The sequence below is a fragment of the Apteryx rowi genome, unplaced genomic scaffold, assembly GCF_003343035.1.
Source record: "Apteryx rowi isolate R43461 unplaced genomic scaffold, aptRow1 scaffold_3, whole genome shotgun sequence".
NCBI classification, from domain to species: domain Eukaryota; kingdom Metazoa; phylum Chordata; class Aves; order Apterygiformes; family Apterygidae; genus Apteryx; species Apteryx rowi.
The window spans coordinates 8,122,808-8,138,933 of NW_020449418.1; the positions used below are offsets into that span (position 1 = coordinate 8,122,808).

General features: G+C 69.1%; 1 protein-coding gene across 1 annotated transcript in view; it reads right to left on the reverse strand.

Moving 5' to 3' along the window:
* Positions 1–190: 190 nt before the first annotated feature.
* SLIT1 (slit guidance ligand 1) overlaps positions 191–16,126 on the reverse strand; it is a 39,939-nt gene continuing 24,003 nt past the window's right edge. The window contains 35 exon segments of the mRNA XM_026069718.1: positions 191–435; positions 517–728; positions 2,133–2,395; positions 2,397–2,421; positions 2,504–2,556; positions 2,559–2,658; positions 2,836–2,966; positions 3,081–3,318; positions 3,652–3,789; positions 3,996–4,089; positions 4,472–4,611; positions 5,224–5,321; positions 5,590–5,714; positions 5,899–6,062; positions 6,862–6,933; positions 7,174–7,245; positions 7,516–7,587; positions 8,289–8,357; positions 9,074–9,206; positions 10,080–10,246; positions 10,590–10,733; positions 11,092–11,235; positions 11,315–11,389; positions 11,552–11,696; positions 12,130–12,153; positions 12,431–12,594; positions 12,729–12,872; positions 12,970–13,041; positions 13,128–13,199; positions 13,408–13,479; positions 13,632–13,779; positions 14,165–14,328; positions 14,739–14,810; positions 15,282–15,353; positions 15,488–15,559. Of these exon segments, the coding sequence (XP_025925503.1) occupies positions 191–435; positions 517–728; positions 2,133–2,395; positions 2,397–2,421; positions 2,504–2,556; positions 2,559–2,658; positions 2,836–2,966; positions 3,081–3,318; positions 3,652–3,789; positions 3,996–4,089; positions 4,472–4,611; positions 5,224–5,321; positions 5,590–5,714; positions 5,899–6,062; positions 6,862–6,933; positions 7,174–7,245; positions 7,516–7,587; positions 8,289–8,357; positions 9,074–9,206; positions 10,080–10,246; positions 10,590–10,733; positions 11,092–11,235; positions 11,315–11,389; positions 11,552–11,696; positions 12,130–12,153; positions 12,431–12,594; positions 12,729–12,872; positions 12,970–13,041; positions 13,128–13,199; positions 13,408–13,479; positions 13,632–13,779; positions 14,165–14,328; positions 14,739–14,810; positions 15,282–15,353; positions 15,488–15,559 (4,195 nt within the window).

The window sequence follows — 16,126 nt, forward strand, 5'->3', positions numbered from 1 at the left end:
CCAAGGCCGGCTGGGCTCCTCCGAGAGACGCGGCTGGGCTCTGCGAGCGCCCCGGGCAGCAGCGCCAYGGCCGCGAGGGAAAGCGAGGTCCTGGCGGCGGCGGGGGGAGGTCCCCGGCGGCCCCCCCGTGCTCGCTGGTGTCCACGGCGGCGGCGGCTGCCCGGGGCCGGGCCCGCTGCGGGCTCGGCGGTCACAGGCACTGGCTGCAGCCGCACTTGCTGGGCTTCTCCACCTCCTCCACGAAGGACGCGCCGTTGCTGCACTCGAAGGCGTACTTCCTCCGCTTGAGGCGCAGGCCCGTGCAGCAGCCCGGCGCGGGGCCGCCGCAGGCACCCCGGCACTCCACCCAGGCCACGGGCCGCGTGGTCTGGCAGACGGCGTAGCCCCGCTGCACCTGGTGGAAGTCCCGCACCGGCTCCCCCCGGCACTCGGGCTCTGCGGGAGAGCGGCGGCTCAGCCCGGGCCCGCGGCGCGGACCCCCCCACCCGCTCCCGGCCCCGCCGCCCGCCCCCCTACCTTGGTCGCAGAGGGCGCCGGTGTAGCCGCTGTGGCACTCGCAGGTTGCCTCGCCGCCCGGGGCGAGGCGGCAGCGCCCATGGACGCAGGGCCGGCGGCGGCAGGGGTCGGGCGGCTCCGCCGGCTGGTTGCACAGGGCGCCCTGGTAGCCCTCGTGGCACTGGCAGCTGTAGGACAGGGCGTCGAGGGGCAGGCACAGCCCGTGCACGCACCTGCGGGCACCCGACGCAGTCAGCTGCCCACCGGCACGCCTCGGCATGGTGCTGCCACTGGCACGGCATGGCACGGCGCAGCGCTGCCATGGCACCACGGGCACGGCACGGCACTGGCACCAGCAAAGCACAACGTGGCACTGGCATCGGCACAGCACCACCGACACGGCACAGCATGGCACCAGCATGGCACTGGCGAGGCACCAATTGGCACAGCACCGCCAGCATGGCACTGGCATGGCACAGCTCCAGCACTGGCATGGCTTGGCACTGGCACGGCACTGGTACAGCACAGCTCCAGCACAGCACAGCACTGGCGGCACGGCACAGCCCAGCATGGCACTGGCATGGCATGGCACTGGCGCAGCCCTGGTATGGCACAGCCCGGCATGGCACAGCCCAGCATGGCACTGGCATGGCACCGGCACAGCCCTGGCACGGCACAGCCTGGCACCACCAGCACAGCACTGGCTTGGCAGAGTCGAGCTCCAGCACCACCGGCACAGCCGTGGCACGGCACAGCTCCAGCACAGCCCGGCACCACCGGCACGGCGCTGGCACAGCATGGCACCGGCGCAGCCCTGGTGCAGCCCAGCACCACCAGCAGGAACCTTGGCCCAGCCCTGGCAGAGTGACTGGCAGCCAGTGGGAGGGGGCAGCGGGAAGGCAGTGAGGAGGGACAGCCAATGGGGCGTCACAGGGCAGCCCACGAGTGCGGCAGCCAATGAAGAGGGCAGGGGGTGAAAGAGTGGCCAATGAGGGGCAGCCAAGGACAAGGCAGCCAGTGAAGGGGGGCGGGTGATGAGRGGCAGCCAATGAGGAGGGGCAGCCAATGAGCCAACCGGGTGGGGCAGTCACTGTGGGGCAGCCAATGAGCAGGGGCAATTGAGGAGGGGCAGCCAATCAGGAGGGGCCATCAGTGAGCCAATGAGGCATGGCAGTCACYGTGGGGCAGCCAATTGGATGACTCAGTTGCTGCAGTCAGCCACTAGGGTAGGGCAGTCACTGTGGGACAGCCAATGGGCCAGGGCCATTGCTGAAGGGCAACCAATGGGGCACGGTCATTGCTCCAGGGCAGCCAATGTGGCAGATGATAGGTCGCTGTGGGGCAGCCAATGGGGCAGATAGGTCACTGCAGGGCAGCCAATGGGGTGAATGGGTCACGCGGGCCAGCCAATGAAGTGAATGGGTCACGTGGGCCAGCCAAGGGGGTACGTGGGCTGCTGCAGAGCATCCAATGGGGCAAGCAGACCACTGCAGGGCAGCCAATGGGGCGAATGGGTCACGTGGGCCAGCCAAGGGGGCACGTGGGCTGCTGCAGAGCATCCAATGGGGCAAGTAGAGCACTGCAGGGCAGCCAATGGGGCAGGCGGGTCGCCGCGGGGCAGTGGAGGGGACACTCACTTGTGCCCCTGGCAGGGGCTGTCGTGGGGCTGATCGCAGTGGGGCCCGGCCCAGCCGGGCTCGCAGTGGCACACGGGGCCCTGGGCGCCGGCSGGCTGGCAGATGCCGTGCAGGCAGTAGAGCTTGCGGCAGGGCTCGCAGCCTGGCACCACCCCCGGCGTCATCCGCGTCTTGGTGAAGTCCTGCAGCTCGTTGTTGATGTAGAGGTTGCGGATGCACCCGTGGAAGCTGGTGCCGTTGAGGAGCTGCCACAGGCGGAAGGCGGCCGAGTTCACATCCACGGGCATCCCTGGCGAAGAGCGGGGCCGTCAGCACGCCATGCCGGGGAAGGGGCCGCCACAGCCCCCACTGCAGCCGTCCACGGGCCCTACCTCCCACGTAGAGCGGGGCCTCACTGTTGAGCGTGTAGTGCTTGCCGAAGTTGTCCATGGTCATGGGGCTGCCACCATCGATGGAGAGGTTCACCATCTGGTCRAAGGTCACCAGCTCCACGGTGTGGAACTGCCCGTCGTTAATGGTCTCGGCACTGGTGGGGAGGGCTCCATCACGGAGGTGGTCCCTGCTGCCACAGCCCCCTCCTGCCCCACGGAGAGCCCCGGGGCCCCCCAGAGATCTCACTGTGRTGGGGATGGGGTCGGCTCCAAGCAAGGTGTGGCTTGGGGAGCAAAATCCCCAGCGCCGCGGTGCCCCGGCAGAGAGATACCTGTAGATGGCCGAGCTGGGGTGGGTGCCRGGGTCATAGCTGACCCTCACGTGGCCCTGGTACAGCTCCACGGCCATGTGGTCACTGTCCCCGTTGTACAGCAGGATCCCGTTGCCTTCCGCCGTGGAGACCTGGTGGCAGGAGAGGAGGGAGCCCCCCGTCCCGTGCCAGCCCACCCACCCGCCGGCGGCCCAAGTCCGCCGGCCCCGGGGCCGGGGCACCCTGGCTCAGCCCCGCGCCCTCACCTGCAGGGTGATGTTGGCGTGGGGCCAGTCCTGCAGGTCGGTGAACTGCAGGTACGTGTCGCGGTCCACGAAGTTGACACTGAGCAGCTTCTCGCACTTGGGGCCGCCGAAGCCGGGCAGACACTGGCACAGGGCCCGGGCGCCCAGCTCCACGCACTGGGCGCCGTTCTGGCACTCGGCCCGCTCGCAGGGGCTGGGCTGCCCGGCGGCGCGGGGTGGCATCTCGCACAGCTGGCCGCTGCGGGGGCGGAGGGGGGGGGCGCTGGGGTGGCGTGCCGAGCAGGGCAGCCGGGTGCTCCCCCCGCGCTGCCCCACCGGCACGGAGAGCGCTCTCCTGGCCTGGCTGCACCCAGGCTTTTTGGGGGGCCCTGCAGCGCCCAGGCACTGCTAGCACCGCTCAGGCATCCCCAAGTCCTCTGGCCAGTGGTGGCAGAGGGACACCTGGATCCCAAACCCTGGGGATGGAGGGCGATGCAATAGCAGTGACGGGTCCCTTCTGCATGGTGACCCATAGCTGCCCCGGTTAGCCCACGGCGGGGGCACAAGCCCCCCAGCGCTCTGCAAGCCGTACCTGTAGCCCTCAGCGCAGAGGCAGGAGTAGCCGTTGACCTCGTCCACGCAGTGAGCGTTGTTCTGGCACCGGTGGTCCTGGCAGTCGTCGAAGTCCTCGCTGCAGTTGGTGCCGACGTAGCCAGGGGCACACTCACACCTGCGGCCAGGACGGGTGCTGAGCTCCGGGGCTGGGGGGCCGCTCCCCGCAGCGGCCCCCACGCCAGCCCCGTCCCCCCCTCGCCGGCTTGCAAGCTGCAGTCCCCAAAAGCCAAATCACCACCCCAGGCAGCAGGGAGGAAACCAGCCCAGCGGGGATGGGCATCCATCCGGGAGCGGCTGTGCCTGCCCAGGGCCGGCACTCACCGGGGGCCCTGCCGGGTGGAGATGCACTTGGAGCCGTGCTGGCACGGGCTGAGCTCGGCCGAGCAGAAATCCGGCGGCTGCTCGCAGAAATCCCCTGCAGGATAGGAAAGAGGGTGACAGAGGGTACCGGATCCGGTCCCTGCCGCAGCCCGGGTGCATCACCCCGCARCACCTCTGGGACCAGTGGGACAGCCCGGCTCCCCCGCCGCTGTGCTGGGAGCCTGTGGGGGCCACGTGCCGCAGCCTTGGCTTGAGGGAGGGAGGCACCAAGCCCAGGGCTAGTGCTGGCCACCGGCACAGAGGTCCACTCTGCCAGAGGCAGCTCGTGCCCCAGCAGCCGCTCGGAGCCGCTCTGCCTCGCTGGCAGGGCTGAGGTTTGGCTCACGCCAGCTAGGACCCCCCCTGCCTTGAGCCAAAGGGAGCCCAGCGGAGCCGGGTGCACGCGGAGGAGGTGCGTGCCCCCCGGGGCCGGGTACCTGTGTAGMGGGCAGGGCAGAGGCAGGTGTAGTTGGTGGCGGCGGGCAGGCAGGAGCCCCCGTTCTCGCAGCGGTGCTCCTTGCAGGGGTCGCTGGCAGCGCGGCAGCTCGGGCCCTCGAAGCCCACTGCGCACAGGCACCTGGCCGCAGGGCCGCGCGTCAGAGCGGGCTCCCYGGCACCCACAGCCCTCCGGCGCCGACGGGGGGGGGCAGGAGAGGGAGCATTTCGGGGCGGGCCCCCCCCCCAGCACAGGACCCCGGGGTGGCTGTATGTGCCAGGAGCACGGGGTGGGCGTGGGAACCAGAGCCCCAGTGCATGTGGGGCGGCACTGGGGGGCACTTTCTTTGCACCCCCCCCCACTGCCCCCGGGCCGTGCATGCGAAAGCAAGTGCCAGGGAAGGGGGGAAGCGCCTGGCCGCAGCGGCAGCCCCCGCACGGCCGCGGGCGCCTGGGAAGGATGCTGGGTTGCCAAGGCGACGGGCTGAGAGGCCATTTAGTGCGGGGAGGCAGGACCAGCCGCTGCGCATCCCGGCTCCTCGCCTGCAGCCGGGCRTTTATTTTCAGCCACTAATTGTGTCCGCTTTCCCAGAAAGACCTCGAGGGCTCTGGGCAGCCAGGGTGGCGCGGGGGCACAGCAGCCCTGTGGCGAGCGGCAGCAACACCCAGCCAGATCCGGCCCCATCCCAGGGTGCAGGGGCTCCATGTCGCTGCCTGAGCACCCAGGTTTTGGGTGTCCCTGGCCAGTGCTCACCTGAAGCTGGCTCCTTGGCCCTCCTCAGGCTGGCAGGTCCCACCGTTGGCACAGGGGTTGCTGGAGCAGCTGTCAAGAGCCACTTCGCAGTCCCTGCCCTGGGGAAGGAAGCAGAGGGCGGCGCGGGCAGCCCCGAGGGAGACGGGACAGTGGCACTGGCACTGTGCCCCGCCGGCCACGTCCACCCCCCCGGGTGAGCCCAGCCTGCAGGGTGCTGCGGGCCAGCAGGAAAAGCTGGACCGCGGGGACAGTCCTGCACGCAACAAGCTCCGGGGGCACGACCGAGCCCCCGCTTCGCACCCTTCCCCTGCGCGGGGAGGCGTTTCGCCCGGGGTGGGGGACTCGGCCCCCCAGGACCCACGCTACCTCGAAGCCGCTGGGGCAGGCGCAGCGGTAGGCGTTGAGCGGGTCGTTGTGGCAGGTGCCCTGGTTCTGGCAGGGGCTGGAGAGGCAGGGGTTGCACTTGGCCTGGACGCTCAGGGCCRGCGGGCCTGCGGGGCGCGAAGCGCAGAGGCGGCCGTGAGCGCGGGGCAGGCGCCTGCGCACGGGGACGGCACTCCCGCCGTGGGGCAGGGTGGGGGGCAGCCCCGCTCCGCCGTGCTGGGCGCTGCTCCCCTGCCCTGCTGCGGGGAGGAGGGCACGGACGGAGGGCCGGACGGCGCGGGCGCCTCTCACCTTGGCACTCAAACTTCTTGGCCGGGGTGGTGAGCAGCAGCTTGCCTTCCATGTCGGGGGGCCCGGCGCAGCGGGCGATGCCGGGCTCCTTGTAGCCCGTCTTGACCCAGCTGGAGAGCCAGCGGAGGTTGCAGCTGCAGTACAGCGGGTTGGCCCCAATGGCCCTGCAGGGGGGCGAAGGGCAAAACTGCAGCAGCCGCCCCGGCGCCCCGGGAGGGAATGGGGCTCGGAGACGTTGCGACGGGACAGGACACGGCCCAGCCTTTTGCTCCACCACGGAGCAGGGAAGTGATCAGCGGCTGACGTGAGAGGCTGCAGTATTTAATGCCTTCTTCACTGCAAAGGTCAGCTGGGAGCAMGGGCCGGCACGACCCATGCCTGTGATGAAAGAGTGACCGCAGACACAGGAGCTTGGGAGATGAGATCAGCTGGGCCCAACCAATGTGGCAAAGACGGCACCTTGCTTCCAGAAAGGGAAAACGAGGAGGAGCCGGGGAAGAACAGGCTGAGCAGTTTAACCACTGCTCCAGAAAACCACAGAAACACATCAGCCACCAGTCAAGTATGTGTAAGCACTCAGAGGGCAAGAGCGAGGGCTCAGAGCCAGCACGAAGCGGTCAGGATCGGGTCACACCGGATTTCAGGGCAGGTGGCAGCTCCAAGGAGAGCATGGTGGCACGCGACAGCAGAGCAGGGCTGTGCCGTGCTTTTACTGATGATGGGTGGTGGAACRGAGACTGCTGCTAAACCTATGGACCACAGTGAGTGGGAGGCTTTCTGGGCCGCCTCCAGGGAAAAGGGCCGGAAAGTCACCGTGAGCAGAGTTGAAYACCCACCCCGAGCGGGTGGCTGCGGTCCCCGGGTTAAAGGCTCCTTCAAAGAGGGGGTGAAACACCTCTGATGCTTTTCAAAGGTCTCCCGAGCCTGCGTTCAGCCCAGGCCTGGGGAGCAGGAGATACTCACAGGTGGGACAGGGAGGTGACGTCTGCAAAGATGCCCTCGGGGAGGCTGGAGATGTTATTGCCATGGAGAGACCTGCAGGGAAGAGAGGGCCCTGCAATCCCAGCGGGTCCTGGATGGGCGGCCAGGACAGCGGCAGGCTGGGGTCCCCCCACTCCGTGCCTGCGGCCCCTGGCACCAACCCTACGGGTCCAGATGGGGGTGGAGGAGCCGGACCCCGCTGCCCCGTCACTGCTGTGAATGCCTGTTCTGCCCCGGGAGGCAGCAGCGGAGCGGGGCCGCGCGTGGGGAGCAGGGCTACGGGCAGGCACTCACAGCAGCCGCAGGGAGCGGAGGCCCTCGAAGGCCAGCGGAGGGATGCACTGCAGCGAGTTGTAGCTGAGGATCCTGTGAAAGGGAAGGAGAAGGCAACCCAGTGTCGCAGGCACCGCCGTGCATGCTGCAGGGAGCCCACCCTGGGCGGCATGCTCCCCCCCAGCCACCCGGCCCGTGTCCTGCCCCGCTGCATCAACACCGGCTCAAGACACAGCTTCACCCAGGCGGGGGAGATCCTCGTGTCCCCAGCACCCCCTGGTCTTCGGGGTCCCCTGGAAAACCTCCCCTCGCAGCTAGGACAAGCTGCAGCCCAGCACAGCGTGCCCCACGGACCGCACTTACAGGGTGGTGAGCTGGCTCATGTTGGTGAAGGAGGAGTTGCTCAGGGAGCTGATCTTGTTGTTGCTCAGGTCRCTGGAAAACACAAACCCCAGGGGATCGTAGCCGGGTGTGCCTCGTCCCCTCTCGCTGCCCGCCCAACCGAGAGGGCAGCAGGGTGCAAGGGCCCTTCCTCCCCTTGGCGCCAGCTGGGGATTGCCCTGCCGTGGGCACCGGCRCCAGCCCCACAGCGCGGGGCGCAGCAGAGCCTGGACCCCTCCCTGGAGCTCATCACCATGCTCTGGTGTAAGAGAGCAAAGATGCAGTCTCTAGGCTAGCAGCAATAGCTGGTGACCACAGAAGCTCTGAAAATAAGTGGCTTGGCGTCACCTAGGAGCAGATAGGAAAGATGAACTTCTGCTGTGCCTTAGGCCGCATATCCCAAGCTGGGAACAGAAGAGGACGGTCCACCCAGCTCAGCCCAGGCTTGGCCAGGAGAACACGTGCAGCAGGTAGGTGCACGTCTCCCACACATGCGATTGCTGTTTCCGTGCAGAAACCAGCCTCATACAAGAAGATGTAGCTCAGGGGCTGCGCCCTGGGCTGTGCGCACACCCAGCTACCCAGCGCAGTGACAGCCCCTGACCTGCTGTCCCGCGCCCAGGCGCACAGGCCCTGCTTGCCCCCCGGCTCCCTCTGGGCGAGCGCTCGACAGCTATCCCTCGGTCCCAGGCACGTCCTTCTCCACGTGTTGAGCAGCGGGGCCGGCTGCTGGGCTCCTGCTCCCGGCTACTTACACAAGCTGCAGGTACTTGAAGGTGGAGAGCTGTCCGGGCACCTGCGTGAACTGATTGCCATCTAGGTAGCTGCGAGGGAGAACGAAAGCACCTTGGGGGGGGCTGCGAAACACAAGGTCCCTCCTTCCGCCCTCCCGTTTCTCCTGCGGAGACCCCCGGGGACTCGAGGCTGCGAGGAGCCTCTGCGGAGCCCCCTCGGGTCCGCGGGCGGCGCGGGGAGGCCTTCGCTGGCGCGCGAGGCGGCGTGCGAACGCATCAGCGCGCCTGTGCCTTCTGCGCGCGGGTCTCCAGGGGCAGCTTCCCCGCAGCCCGCGCGGGCACGCGCAGCCAGACGCGCGCTGTGTTTATGCATCCGACGGGAGCGTGGGCGGCTGTAACCGCTCACCAGGCACGTGCGAGAGAGAGAGAGAGGAGGCTGCAGAGAGGAGGGGGTGTGCGAGACAGCGCGGCGGCGTGAGGGGGCGTTATACATATGTATGTGCACAGCCGCCCTGCCGGCCCCCCTCGCCCACCGCGCCAGATTTGCTGCCGTCCCCATCGCGGCAGGGCGCAGCGGCCCTTTCGCGGCCCTCCTTCTCCCAGCCCGGCGATGGGCATCACACTCCCCGCGCGCCCAGACCCGCTGCCTGGCCTCGGCACYGACAAGCAGCCACGCTCGCGCCTCTCTCCGCCTGCCCCTTGCCCAGCCAGGAGGTGAGGGAGCCTCTCCGCTCCGGCTCCGGCAGCCCCGAGCCGCGACGTGGCTGGAGGCGCGGGAAGAGCCTGGACAGCCGCGCGTCACTCACAGCTCGGTGACGTTCTTGGGGATGCCCTTGGGCAGGGCCTTGAGGTGCTTGTTGCTGCAGCGGACGACCGTGTCGAGGCAGGTGCACTCCTGAGGGCACTGCGGCCGCGGCACGCAGCCCGGCTCCTCCTGACCTGCGCGGGGCACAGCGGGGCACAGGGTGACCGGCGCCCGGCTTGTGGCSCCCGGGGCTCAGCCCGTCCCTCCCGCAGCGCGCCACCCCGCGCTCGGCGCCTGGCTCCGACGGTGCTGATCGCCCCCAAAGCAGGGGCCCGCGCGGAACGGCCCCGGGCTGACGCACGGCGCTGCAGGCCCCMCAAACCGCCCCCCCTTGCCAGGACGGAGGCCACTGGGCAGCTCAAGGCTGCTCTGATTTTTGCCATTTTCAGGCAAAAGCGCATTCACGGAGGACTGCAAAGAAAAGGGAGCGGAGGAAGGGGCTCGGGCCTGCAGGCAGCYGGGGATGGCAGCTCCTGAAATAACTCCTTGAACCGTCTCCTAACGGAGGGGATCTTGTGCCTGCACCAAGCAGCGGGGGAACGAGCACTGCTCCCCCTTCCCGCCGGGGCTCTGGGCTCCCGCAGGAGAGGCGTCCCTGGGACGACCGTATGCTATCTCGCCCCGCCAGGAAAGGCGCAGGATGCAACCCTTCAGTCTTTGACGTGCCGGAGGAGGGAAAGCAGAAGAAACGAGGGTTTGTTTGTAAATATTTTCCAGGGCTCAAAATCTGTTCTGGATTAAAAAAGGCTTTTTCTCTGAACGTGCACGCTCCCCRTCTCCTCCGTCTGCCTGGCTCCGACACGTGTGTGCGAGGCTCGGAGGGRAAGGAGGAAAGGAGCAGCACGAATCCGAAGGGGGTTTGCCTACGGATCTGCTCTTGCCGGCGCTGGGGCTTGCAGCACGAGCTTGCCCCGCATCACGGGGGGACGGTGCCGGGACGGGGAGCGCGGTGCCGGCCCGGGGGGAGCAGCCCGGCCACCCCCGGCTCCGCGGGGCCCGTGAGTTACCTTCCTCACACCTGAAGTCAGGGAAGGCCACGTCCTGGAGCGGGATCTGCCGGAGGAAGGGGGGGTTCTGGCACCGCGGGTTCCCYGTCACGATCTTCCTCTTGCGCAGCCAGTCGCCCAGCCAGGCCAGCTGGCAGTTGCAGTTGAACGGGTTGGCGAGCAGGTTCCTGCGCACACGGGAGGGAGCACGAGGGCATCGCCGGGGTCCCGGGCCAGCCCGGAGCCGCCGGCGCCCACGGGGACCGCCGAGCCGCCCCCGCACACCCCCGCTGCAGCAGGGACCGGCAGGAGGGGGTCAGCGGGAGACGGAAACTTTCCCCTCCGCCGCCACCTCCGACCGGGACGCCAGCAAAAATTGCTTAAATCCGGCCCCTCCGGCGAGAAGGCGGTGACTGCCCGCCCGGAGCGGCTGCTGGCCCCCGGGGTGCGACGCGGCGGGATGCGGGGTCCCCCCCGCGGCGGCTGCGCGCCCGGCCCCGCGGGAGGAGTGCTCTCGCCCCCGCGACGTACAGCGTGGAGAGGGACTGCAGCGTGTCGAAGGCGCCCGGCGCGATGGTGCTGATCTGGTTGTCRTACAGCGAGAGCAGGCGCACGTTGCGCAGCCCCGTGAAGCTGTCGTTGTGGACGCAGCTGATGCGGTTGTTCCTCAGCATCCTGCAGGCGAGGGGAGGGCAGGGGGGTTATTTCAGGGCATTACTGAGAAAACTCACCCCTGCAAACCCGTGCCCGACTCAGCGCAGACCAGGCGGGTCCCGCATGGCAGGAAGAGCCTCCGCTGGGCTCCTAGGGCTGCAGCTGCACCCTGCAAAAATCAGCTCCTACCCCAGAGCCTCGGGGCTCCGGATCCGGCCTGGGGATGGGGAAGGTGCTCCCAAGCTGCACCCGCAGCGATGCAAACAGCACCAGCCCAGCGGCTCAGAGAGGGACGGGGGAGCCGGGAGAGGGGACGTCGCGGTCCCCGTGCCCGCGCCTGGCCGGGCGGGTGGCACCGGGACGGAGGGGGCAGACTCACAGGGTCCTCAGCCCGTCCAGGCCCCGAAACATGCCGCTGCGCACCGACTCCAGCTGGTTGACGGTCAGGTGCAGCTCGCTGAYGGACACGGCCCCCTCGAACGCCCCGTCCTCGATCTCCGACACCTTGTTGTTGCTGAGGTTGCTGGGGAGAGGGAACGCGGCCGGCTGGGACCAGGCRCCCCCGTGCACGCCTGACACGGCTGCGCGTCCGAAATACTCACATTTTCTTCAGATGCGGGAGTTTCTTGAAGATCCCCGTGGCCTCCAGGAYGGAGATTTCGTTGTTGTTCAGGCGCCTGGGGCGGGCGGTGGAGAAAAGAGCTCAGGAGAGGGCTGCAAAGGGCCCGGCCCAAACCCGACCCGAGCGCCGGCGCTGCTCCGGCTGCGGAGGGCAAGGGAGCGGGGCGGCAGGGAGGGACGGGGGCAGGAGAGGGGCCCGGGACGGCCGAGGCTCTCACAGCTCGGCCGTGGACTGCGGGATGCGCTCGGGGATCTTGGTGAGCTTCAGGTTGGAGCACTCGACCACGCCGGAGTCGCAGCGGCACTTGGGGGGGCAGACGACGTCGCTGTTGCACTCGCTGTTCAGCTGGTAGTCCTCCGTCCCTGCGCAGCGGCGAGGCCAGGGTGGGCACCGCGCCGGCCCCCCGGCTCCTCCTGCCTCCCCACCCGCTGCTCGTCTCCTAAACCTCCAGCTGAGCCCGATCCTCCCGAACCCACGGCCCAGCTCTGTCTCCTCCCCAGCTCCGTCATCCCAGCCACTGCATGCAGCCCGCCCCAGCCACCTGCCCCACGGGGCTTTTCCCTGGGGACCCCCGGGGAAGGGGTCTGTCCTGGGGGCACAGAGACACCCCACGAGCGCCGCCCTCCACCTCTCCCCGCCGGTGACCAGAGCCGGGCCCCCCGGCCGGGCCCCCGCTGCAGAGCCGGACTGCAAAGCTCCTGCACGAACATCACTGCAGGCAAGCTGGTGGAAAGGGCCCCCGGCATGCATGCACACACGCATGCACGCATGCACACGCGCGGCTCGTCCTCTCACCTGGGATGAAATACTGCTCCTTGGCTGCGGAAGGAAAAGCGTGTGAGCATCATTCAGCGCATGGCAGCACAGCRCCATCGGGGAAGAGGCACAGCCTCCACCCCAAAACCCCATGCTTAACCGCTCCAGGCAAGGGGACGAGGCTCCYGCAGGGGCACAGCCGCAAGCCGCCGTCCCCTCTGCCCCCAGGACAGCCGTGCCGCAAGGCAGCGCTCTGCCTGCCCCCCACCCGCCGGACGAGCCCCCCCCAGCACCGTGGGTCCTGCGGGACGGCCGCGGCGGGGACGGGGACGGCCCTCACCCGAGCAGCGAAACTTCTTGCTCTTGATCTGGCCGATGCGCTTGTTGGCGAGGCGGCGGGGGCTGGCGCAGCGGGCGCCGCTGGTCTCCACGGGGTTGGCGCGCAGGAAGTCCGCCAGCCACTTGAGGTTGCAGTCGCAGACGAAGGGGTTCTGGGCCAGGTGCCTGCGCCGGGGGGCAGCGGGTGACCGCCGGGCCGCCGCGGGGCCGGCACACCGGGGGAGCTGGCACGTCCCACCACCCAGGCGCGGCCGGGTACCCCGCCGAGCCCCCACCCCGCGGCCGCCCCCGGCGCTCACAGGGTCTGGATGGCCCGCAGGGAGGCGAAGGTGCCCTTGGCCAGGCTCTGGATCTTGTTGTCGTAGAGCGAGAGCAGCGAGAGGTTCTGCAGGTCCTGGAAGGCGTCCGCCCGCACGCAGTTGATCTTGTTGGCGTTGAGCAGCCTGCGAGGGAAGGAGCGCGGTGAGGCGGCGGGCTCCCTCCTGCCGCGCCGGCGGGCACCGGGATGCTCGGCCCCGCTGCCCCCCCGCGGGGCCTTACAGCAGCTGCAGGGCGAAGAGGCCCCCGAAGACGCCTTTGGGGAGCTCCGTGATCTTGTTGCCGTACAGCACCCTGGGGAGAGAGGCGGGTGTGAGGGGGCCCCGCTGCCCCCGCCCGGGGGTGCAAGGCTCCCCGTGCGCCCCGGCGCCACCACTTACAGCGAGTTGAGCGAGCGCAGCCCCTGGAAGGCGTCGGGAGCGATCTCCGAGATCTGGTTGTTGCTCAGGTCTCTGAAACCCAAAGGGAGAAGGYGACCTGACCCCCGCGCCCGCAGCCTCCCCGCCAGGTGCAGGGGAGCTGGGGGCGTCCCAGGTCCCGTCCCCCGCACTGGCCGGACCCCGCGCCCCAGCTCGGGGCTGCTGCAGGGGGTGCACGCGTGGCAGCGAGCGCCCCGTGCCCGCGGCGAGTGGGGGGCCTGCRGGGCAGAGGGCAGCTCACATCCTCCGCAGCTTCTTGTAGGGGGAGAAGGCGCCGGGCGGGATGGACTTGATGCCGTTCAGCTCCAGGCGTCTGCAACGAGAAGGGGGGGGAGAGGTGAGGGCGGCGGGGCCGCACGGCTTGCCCCTGTGCCCCCCGGCCCCGAGCCGCCCTGGCCCGGAGCCCGCCGGGGTGAGGGGCTGCCCCGGCCCCGCGGCGCCCTGCCGGCGCAGGCCCCTACTCACATCTCCGTCATGGTCTCGGGCAGGTTGGCGGGGATGGCCGTCAGCCCCTTGCCCCGACAGTCCACGATGCCGTTGCTRCACGTGCACATGGCCGGGCAGGAGCCGGAGGACAGGCTGCAGAGCTGGGCACGCGCGGTGTCCGTTTGTCCTGCCGGGGAAGCAGCCAGCATGGAAATAGCGAAGAGCCGGCCAGGCGGGTGGCTGCCGCCACACCGGGGAAGGGACCTGGGTCACAGCTTGGCTTGCTGGGACAACTCGGGGCACCGAGCTACGTGCCAAGCCGAGTGGGCGCACGTGGCAGTGAGGATGGTCCCGGTGTGCCCTGGCCCCACGCAGCTCCAGGGGCACAGGCAGTCGCACCCCTCTTAGCGCGGACAGGGGGGTGGTGACGTCCCTGCCCCAGGCAGGCATCAGAGCTTGGCTCTGCGCTGGGGGCACGTGGCAGGGAGCGGACATGAGCCGAGTTGACTGCACAGACTTTACCCCCTGCAATGTCCCTACCCCCGGCACGCGCTGCCTCCTGTCCCCCTCACCGGAGCAGCTGAACTCGTTCTTCTGGATCTCGGCCACGTTAAGGCCGCGGAGCTGGGCTGGACCGGCGCACTGGGTGAAGAGCCCGATGGTGGGGCGCTGGCGGAGCCACTGCGAGAGCCAGGCCAAGTGGCAGTCGCAGAAGAGGTGGTTGGAGTGCAGGCGGCTGCGGGCAGACGGGCCAGTGAGTGGCCACGGGACGGGGCTGGCCACCACCCTGCTCTCTGGCTGCCCCAAATCCCCTGGGCCTCATCCAGCTCATCTCAAGGGTGGTGGCACGCGGAGGGGTGCAAYGGAGGGAGAAGAGGGTCATGCTGAACTGGAGAAGGGGCTACGGGGAGCCCGAGAGCGTCCGCATGCGTTGCCAAGTCCATCTTGCTTGGCAGTGCTCGGGGGACGGGTCTGATCCTCTTTGSTAGCCTGCAGGGATGTCCCCCCATCCCCTCCCCACGGTGTTGTCGTGGCACTGCTGAACTGTCGGCATGGGGAGCAGGGGGCTGCCGGGGCAYCCGGCTCCTGGGCATCCCGCTCTGGCCCTCTGGGTCCCATCACGCCCCACACCCCATCGGCACTCACAACGTCCGCAGCTTGGGCATGTGGTTGAAGCTGGACACRGGGATGGAAGTGATGTTGTTGTTGTTCAGGGTCCTGTGGGAAGGCAGAGGGAGGCAGGTCAGGGCAGCCAGGCTGCAAACGGGAGCGTGACGCCATCCAGACAGCGCCAAACCCCTGGGAGCAACRGCACGCACCCACCCCTCAAGCAGGGCCGGACGGACGGAGAGGCGAGGGACGGGGATGGCGCAAGTGCCCAGGCAGGTGTTGCTGCCGCTTGCCAGCTTTTCCCCTCCCGCACACACATCCCTGCAGCCAGGCGGACCCCGTGGGGCAGGACGGGGCCCTGGAGCACAGCTCTGCAGGAGAGCCGCGGAGAAGAGGCTCTGCCCGAAGCCGCCGGGGACTCTGCTCAGCCCCGGCAGCGCCTGGTGCCAGGCCCCAGCTCTGTCTCTCTTTGGCGCCAGGGAGGGACGGCGCGATGGGGACGTCCCTGTGGCACCTCGGGAGCACCCTCATCCCCGTGTTGGGCTGGCTGGAGGCTCCAGCCGGCCCCTGCCCACTTACAGGACCTCCAGCCCCCGCAGGGCGCGGAAGGCCCCRTCCTCGATGCAGCTGATCTGGTTCTTGTCCAGTTGCCTGTGGGAAAAAGGAGGCACCGTTACTGGGAGAGCCGGGGCGGAGAGCGATCAGCCGGCTCCGGATGCCTCCTGCCTCCAAACCGACCCCAAACGCCTCCATGCAAGCCCGTGCCCACCCCGGCCGTGACTCACAGGTTCTTGAGGTCGGTGGCCCCGCGGAAAGCTTTCCTGGGAATGGCCTGGATGAAGTTCTCGCTCAGGTCCCTGAGGAAGCAGGAGGCAAAATGAGCAAYGCCCGGGAAGCGCGGTGCGCTTGGGGGGCCCGTCTGTCCCCAGCGCGGGGCACGTCCCGGTCCTGTGCAGCGCTGGCATTTAGCTCATCCCCCGAGGGCCCTCAGGAAACYGTAATTCAGCAACGAGGGGACTGTGGCCCGCTGCCCCGAGCGGCCGCCCCCCGGGGGAATYGGGCGCCAGCCGGGGTGGCTGCAAGTGGCCGGGGCACCAGCGTCCCCTGGCTCCTGCCTCTGATGTGCAGAACAGGGCACAGCTCGGGGAAAGCCCTCGGCACTGAAATACCCTGTGACTGCGATAATTACAGGTCCCCGCTGATTAATTGGTAATTACACTTCGTGGCTCTAGCAGTCATTCCCATGGAGCCTGCCCCRCGCTTTCGAGGGCACAAATAATTGGGTCGTTAATTACTCTACCGCCGCACGGCACCTTCCGTGCGACCACCCGCCCCGCGGTGCCGGTGAGCGCGGGGGCAGCTCAGGGCTGCGTGCGGCAGGGCTCGGGTCCCCYCTGCGCCCGGGCCGGCTCTAGCAACAAGCA